The 7,753-nt window shown below is 54.7% G+C and overlaps 1 protein-coding gene across 1 annotated transcript in view; it reads left to right on the forward strand.

Moving 5' to 3' along the window:
* Positions 1–7,690, forward strand: part of SULT2B1 (sulfotransferase family 2B member 1) — a 33,846-nt gene extending 26,156 nt beyond the window's left edge. Inside the window, exons 4-7 of the mRNA XM_004271090.2 lie at positions 2,145–2,271; positions 2,490–2,584; positions 5,246–5,426; positions 7,471–7,690. Of these exons, the coding sequence (XP_004271138.1) occupies positions 2,145–2,271; positions 2,490–2,584; positions 5,246–5,426; positions 7,471–7,664 (597 nt within the window). The 3' untranslated portion in view covers positions 7,665–7,690. The remainder of the gene's footprint in view (positions 1–2,144; positions 2,272–2,489; positions 2,585–5,245; positions 5,427–7,470) is intronic.
* The last annotated feature ends 63 nt before the right edge of the window (positions 7,691–7,753 follow it).

The raw sequence follows: 7,753 nt of genomic DNA on the forward strand, positions 1-7,753 counted from the left end.
CACACACAAGGAACACCTGCCTTATGAGCCCACATTCTAAAGGGGACAGACAAAGAATAGATGGAGTAAATAAGGAAAAGATTGAATACATCCAAGGTGATCAGTTCACATCGAGAAGGAGGGGAACGTGGGGGTTAGAGTTAGGGGTACGGGTTGCAATTATAAATAGGGTGGTCAAAGGAGGCCTCAGTAAGAAGGCGTGGTTTGAGTAAAGACCTGGGAGGTGAGGGAAGGAAGACAAAGGGGGTGTCTGGGGGAAGAACATTCCCAGCAGAGGCACGAACAGGTGCAAAGGCCCTGGGGTCTATGTGGCATGCCTGAGGTCCAGCAAGGAGGACTGTGTGGTTGCATCTAAGTGAGCAAGGGGGAGAGGAAGAGAGATGAGGTCAGAGGGGTATCAGGGACCAAAATGTGCAGGGCTGTGTGGACTTCGGTGGGGAGTTTTCTTGTCCCTGATTGAGACAGGAGCCAGGGGAGGGCTCAGAGCCAAGGAGAAACAGGATCCAACTTAGGTTTTCACAGGCGCCCTCTGGCTGCAAGTCAGGGAACAGACCATCAGGGTGAGGGCAGAAGCCAGGTGCCAGGGAGGAGGTGACAATGGAGGCAAACAGGGTGGTGGCCACAGGGAAGTGAAGAAAAGGGCTGGGTTTGGAGTGTATTTGGAAGATGGAACCAGGAAGAGTGGCTGGCAGGTTGGATGTGGGTGTGAGAGAAACAGATGAGTCAAGGGTGACTGCAGGGGGTTTGGTTTAAGCAACTGGGAGGATGGAGCTGCCATGAACTGAGATGGAGAGGTTGCGGAGGAGAGGTTTGGGAGGAAGATGGCTCTGCTGTGACCCATCGACACCCAGGTGGAGGATGCCAATGGGCAGTGAGATAGACAAATCTGGATTTGACAGGAGAGATGTGGACTGGACACATCTATTTGCAACCTATTGAGATGTGTATATATATATGGAGAGAGACAGAGACAGAGAGAAACAGAGACAGACAGAGAGACAGAGACAGAGAAATTAAAGCCAGGAGACTGGTGGGATCACCAAGGAAGGAAGTGAGTATAGACAGAGAAGAGATCAGATTGCAATCTAGGGGTCCCCAAGACCACCTTCAGGTTCAGTGATTCACTAGAAGGACTCCAGAACTCCGCAAAGCTGTTATACTCACGATTCTAGCTTATCACGGAGGAAGGATGGAGATTAAGGTCAATGAAAGGAAGAGGTGGGAATTCCCCGGCGGTCCAGTGGTTAGGACTTTGTGCTCACACTGCCGAGGGCCCGGGTTCAATCCCCAGTCCGGGAACTAAAATCCCACAAGCCGTGTGGCGAGGCAAAAAAAAAAAAAAAGATGAAGGGAAGAGGTGCCTGGGGGAGGGTGAGACCAGCCACCAGCTTCAAGTTATCTCTCTCCCAGTGGAGCTGCATGGACAGTGCTCAGTCCTCCAGCAATGACATGTGACAACACACACGGAGTATCACCAAGGAAGCTCACCCGAACCTCGGCATGCAGGGTTTTTGTTGGAGGTTGGCCACATAGCCATGGCTGACCACCTGGGTGGCTGACCTTGGTCCTGGGGAAGGACAGATCTGATGCGGCTGGAGTGGGGTTAGTTGCGGACTATCAAGCCGGTAAACAGATGGGAACGAGGTCATCAGGGCCTTGAATGCCAGACCCAGGGTCTGGGACTCCAGTCTGGGGCGCTGGAGAGCCGAGGAGGGCACGGTCAGCTCTGGGTACAGAAAGACACTCTGGGGCTGTGTGGAGGCTGGGGGGCAGGGGAGGAGGCTGGGGCCTCCTCTGCAGGAATGGGAAGGAAGGGTGGCTGTCCTTCTCTTGGTCAACACCCCTCACCATGATCTCCCCTACCCTGAACCCCAGGCCTTCCTCTTCCACTCTTTATTTCCTGAAGCCAAATTGTCCCTCCACCTGGTCTTGAAACAGTCCCTCTCTTTTCCTAGAATGTGGTTGGAGGGAGCTCTCCCCTCCTGTGGATTGAGGTGAACTGATCTGAACTCCCATTAGCTAGGAAGTCCCTTGAGAAGTCTACCCTGAGTCCGTCCTGCTGCAGGATCAGAAGAGAGAGGTCTCGAGGGCACGAAACCTCGGGGTCTGACATCTTCTCCCCTCTTCCCAACACCCACACACAGGTGATCTACATGGGCCGGAACCCCCGGGACGTGGTGGTCTCGCTCTATCACTACTCCAAGATCGCCAGGCAGTTGAAGGACCCTGGCACGCCTGACCAGTTCCTGAAGAACTTCCTCAAAGGCGAAGGTGAGGACTGGGGCAGAGTGAGGTGGGGGGAGCCCCTAGTGGACAGAGGAGGGATAAGAAGGAGCTGGGGAGAGGCAGGGATGGGGAGCTTGGAGGGAGGCCTCCAGCTCTAAGGGGCCAAAGCCTGGGGCCATGTGGGGCTAGTTGGGCCCCTCTGAGCCCCAGCGGGGGGTGGCCCAGCTGCCCATCCCTCACCCTGACTGTCTCTCTGCCCTCAGTGCAGTTCGGCTCCTGGTTCGACCACATTAAGGGCTGGATTCGGATGCAGGGCAAAGAGAACTTCTTGTTTATCACCTACGAGGAGCTGCAGCAGGTGATTCCCCCTCCCGCACCTCCACCCAGCGCCCCCTCACTCCTCCCTTCTTCACGCCCTCCAGCTCCCCTTCCCAGATGGCAGAGAGCTAAGGAGAAAAGGCAAGTGGGGAAGGAGGATTCGGAATGTGTGTGGGCACGATTTTCAGAACGGTGGTCAGGGGAGAGCCATGGAGCTATCTGGGGAAAAGTGTTTTGGGCAGAGGGAAGAGCCAGTGCAAAGGCCCTGAGGTGAGAATGTGATTGATGTGTTCCAAGGAGAGCAAAGAGGCTGGAGTGGCCAGAGCTGAGAGGGGGTAGGGTGGGAAATGAAGGCACAGAGGGGATGGGACCCACAGTGAGGATTTTGGCTTTTCTCTGAGTAGGTGGGAGCTACAGGTGGCCTCTGAGCAGGGGACGTGATAGGTTAAATGAGACGATACAAAACTGTGACCCATGGGAAGTGATGATGGTTTCACTATGGTTGTGACCTGAAAGGCAGAGGGAAGCAGTGGAAGGAGACAGCCTTTGGAGGCAGACGGGGAGCCTGTCTGGACCCCGTCAAACATCCCTGGGGCAGGCACCTGGGAGAGAGAGGCCTTCTGGCTGGGGCAATCAGGAAGGGCTGCCTGGAAGAAGGGACCATGCAGAATGACTACGACTTTGCCCGGCTGTAAGGAGGACGCTGGGCTTCCAGATGGACCAATCCACAGTGAACGTGTCCAACTCTTCTGTGTTCTTAACAAAGATCTGTTCTGAGAGGCTGGGAATCTAAGCGGTTCCCAATACGTGTTCCTTCACCAACGGCCCCAGACATGTTCTCTTCCTGTGTGTGCCTTTCATGTATTTTTCGTATCCTCCTTTTTGTTGGTACTTTGTGTAGCAGAAAGAGCCTGGATTTTGGTGTTCAAAAAGCCGTTAAAACCCTCTTTAAAATCTCAGAGCCTCAGAGGTCTCATCCTTAAAATGGGTGGAAAATGCTGGCTCAGAGGGTTGTTACGGACCACAGTACCTGGCTTTGGCATATTGTAACCGTCTGATAAGGTACAGCAAAGTGTGAGTATAGTGTGCCAAAGTAAGAGTAATTAGGTTCTGAGCAAGGGCCTATCTGATTAATAATAACCATAATAGCCAATGTTTCCGCCTCTCAAACTGCAAAATATGGTAATTTTCAAATGGTTCACCCCAATATTATTATCGCCCCCATTTTATAGAGGAGGAAAGTGGGGGCTTATAACCTCGAGAGAGTTGAGAAACTGCCTGAGGCGCACAGCTCTTCACTGCAGACCCCATGGGTTTGGTTTTTTTTTTTTTCCACCCTGGTAAATCTCTTTTGATGGAAACATCTAGAAAAGATTTCGGCATCACCCCTCCCCTCTGTTTTCCATCAAGCTTTGTTCTCTGAACCAAAAACTGGGCCACGCAGCCTGACCGAGCTTCTGGGCTGCCCCTGAGTGTGAGGAGCTGCCAACATGTTAGAATTTCTGGGACACGTCAGTGGTTCAAGAGAATAAAGGGATGGAGGCTTATGAAACCAAGAATGACCTGGAAAATCTGGGCCGTGGGGTCGGTGGAACTGACCAGAAGGCTGACTGTGCCGGGCGCTGCGTATCAGGGAAGTCAGGGAGATAGAAGAGAGGATTGTGGGCTTTGGAGACTCAAATCTGAGCTCCTCCTTGGCTGTGTGACCCTGCAAAGTGTCTTCCCCTCTCTGGGCCTCCAGTTACTGATGGGGGTAATGACACCCCCTGCCAGGCTATTGGGAGGATTGGCAAAATACACATGAGGGGCTTGGACTAGAGATCGGTACACAGTAGGTGCTTAATCCACAGTGACTGGAACCATCAGTCATGAGGGAGGTGATACTTGAGCTGCATCTGGATGGGTAAGTTCGTCAGGTGGAGAAGGGTGGTGCAGGGCATTCCTGGCAGCCCCATGCCAAGGCCTGCAGGGAGGAAAGCACAGGGAAGGAGCGGAAAGACCAGGCCACGCCTGTCCTTAAAAGCGAGGCCTGGGGACTGGGGCCCTGGGAAGCCACAGGAGGGCTGGGAACAGGGGAGGGGCAGGGTGAGCTCTGGGTGTGAGGGACTGGAGGCAGGGAGGCCGGGGAGGAGGGTGAGGCGAGGGTCCAGAGGGAGAGGACAAGGCCTGGCCAGTGCTAGGGGCTGTGGGGACACAGAGGAGGGGATATGGCAGAGAGGTGAAGCAGGAGAGACCGGGCTGTTGACTGACAGGGGCAAGAGGGGGAAGGGGCAAGGGGAGGTTAGGCCGGGCCAGGAGTCTGGCTCTGGGTGAATGACGGGGCTGTTCTGGGATGGGGACCTGGGGTGGGGGGCAGTTTGGGGCACAGACCAGTTGACACCCGTTTCAAACCTGAAAGAGGGTGACTCTCCATAAGATGCTGGACTGACCTCTGCCCCCTGCTGTGACCTCTGACCCAGGCCCACCCCTTCCCTCCCACCCACAGAACCCTCCAAAACCCCACACTGTCAAAAACCTTCAGAGGCCATAGCCCAACCCTTCGGCTTGGAGGTGAGGAAACTGAGGCAAAGAGGCAGAATCACCCAGATTCCAGGTCTGGGTTGGGAATCAGGCAAATAAACTCTGGGACTGATGCTCCTTCCTGGTCTGGGCTCCCCTCCCTCCGCTGACTCATCCCCTGACCCCTCTCCCCTGCCCCCAGGATCTCCACAGTTCCGTGCAGAGCATCTGTCAGTTCCTGGGCCGGCCGCTGGGCGAGGAAGCGCTGGAGTCCGTCGTGGCGCACTCGGCCTTCAAAGCCATGAAAGCCAACACCATGTCCAACTTCTCCCTGCTGCCCCCCAGCCTGCTGGACCAGAGCCACGGTGCCTTCCTCCGGAAAGGTGAGGGGACTCTGGCGTTCCAAGCCCCGTTAGGCCACTGCCTGGCTGTGTGTCTTGGGCCAGTTATTTAACCTCTCTGGGCCTGTTTCCCCAGCTGTTACATGGGGATGCTCCAACAGAGCTGCCGTCATGGGGTCACTGTGGACCCATGAATCCACACACAGGGCTTAGCACGGGGCCTGGCACACGGCTGGTGCTGCGGATGTGCCTGCCGTCTCAGACCCACCACTCCCAGAGAGCTCCCCGTGGGAAGAAGACGCATCAGGGCGTTGCCATAGCCAGCTCTGAACGCTGTGAGGCTATCCGGAGTCCTTGGGAATCCTTCTTAGCGTTAAAGTTCACCCCAGAAATATTCAAGTGTGGGATTACAGGCTGAGGGTGGGAGTGTATTAGTTTTCTATTCCTGCTGGAACCAAATACCACAAACTTTGTGCCTTAAAAAACCACACACACACACACAAAAAAAAAACCACACACATTCAGGGCATTTCCTGGCAGTCCAGTGGTTAGGACTCACTGCCGTGGCCCCGGTGTTGGGGAACTAAGATCTCGCACGGTGCAGCCAAAAAAAGAAAAAAAAAAAAGAAAAGATTAAAAAGAAAACCACACACACACACATTCACTCCCTTATCATTCTGGATGTCAGAGGTCCTAAATCAGCCTCACTGGGCTAAAATTAAAGTGTCAGTACCGTGTTCTTTCTGGAGACTCTAGGGGAGAATTGGTTCCCGGCCTTTACAGTTTCCAGACCCGCCTGCATCCCTTGGCTCGTGGCCCCTTCCTCCACCTTCAAAAACATCTTCTACTCTCTGACGCTGACCCTCCTGCATCCTCTTATAAGGATGTTTGCCATTAAGTGTCAAGATCTTTAACTTAATCACATCTGCAAAGTCCCTTTTGCCGTGTCAGGTCACATATTCATAGGTTCTAAGGGTTAGGTCGTGGACATCTTGGTGGGAGCTCATTATTCAGCCCACCACAGGGAGCCCCCCAGACCTCACTAGGGGTGTCATGTAATGTGGTATATTTGTTAAAATTCAAAATACTGTGATCCACAGGGAGGGGGAAGGGTAAGCTGGGATGAAGTGAGAGAGTGGCATGGACATATATACACTACCAAATGTAAAATAGCTAGTGGGAAGCAGCTGCGTCGCACAGGGAGATCAGTTCCGTGCTTAGTGACCACCTAGAGGGGTGGGATAGGGAGGGTGAGAGGGAGGGGATATGGGCATACATGTATACATATAGCTGATTCACTTTGTTATACAGCAGAAACCAACACAACATTGTAAAGCATTTATACTCCAATAAAGATGTTAAAAAAAAAAATACTGTGATCCAAATGACTTTGGCCCCAGGATTCCAGGTAAAGGCTAGTGGCCCTGGTTATCCCATGCGATAAGAAACTTGAGGGATCTGAGTGCTCACCTCGGGGCACAGAGAACTAGCAAAGTCATGCCCCTTACCTTCTTGGTTGCTGTGAGGGGCTAAGGAGTGAATCCTGGCAAACAGTCAGCATGCACTTTCCCCACTAAGTGCAGGGAAAGCACTGGTTCCCAGTGTCAGAGCAATACTGAAGGTAGTGGAGGCGTTGGAACACTGGAGCGAGGAAGCCCTGTTCTAGCAAGGGAGGTGAGGGACAGGGCCCAGGGGAGGTGATACAGGGGCTGGGAAGGATGTGCAGGAATGCTAGGCGAGGAGGCGGATGTTCTGGGTAGAGATTTAAGAGGTCGGTGGAGGAAGGTAGGAGGTCTGCTGGAGGGAGGAGTAGGGCAGGAGGAAGCTGAGGGAGGGAGGGGGCAAGAATGGCGCCCAGGGGTCTGGCCAGGCGACTGGTTGCCAGTGTAAGTAAGTGTCAGCCATCATCGCAGGAGGGAAAGGGGCAAAAATGGAGATGGAGGGCGCCGGGGGAAGGACAGCGCTTCTTGCAAAGGGAACGCCATAGGCAAAGGCCAGGAGGTGGGAAAGAAGGTGCTGGGATCTTGGGGGCGGGGGACGATGCTCTGGATACTCCTCACCTCGGCCGTCCCTCCCTTCCCTCCAGGGATCTGCGGTGACTGGAAGAACCACTTCACGGTGGCGCAGAGCGAAGCCTTCGACCGAGTCTACCGCGAGCGGATGCGGGGGCTGCCGACCTTCCCCTGGGACGTGGACCCCGAGGACGCCGGTCCGGACCCCGACCCCAGTCCCGACCCGAGTCCCAGCCCAGACCAGGCCTCCGAGCCACCCCACCCGTGACCCTGAGAATAAACGCATCGCTGCTGCCCCGGCTCCTCGATGCGCCTTGGAGGTGGCGTGCCGCAGGCGGGCGGCAGGGGGCGCGCGAG

Source organism: Orcinus orca, chromosome 20, assembly GCF_937001465.1.
Source record: "Orcinus orca chromosome 20, mOrcOrc1.1, whole genome shotgun sequence".
NCBI classification, from domain to species: Eukaryota; Metazoa; Chordata; class Mammalia; order Artiodactyla; family Delphinidae; genus Orcinus; species Orcinus orca.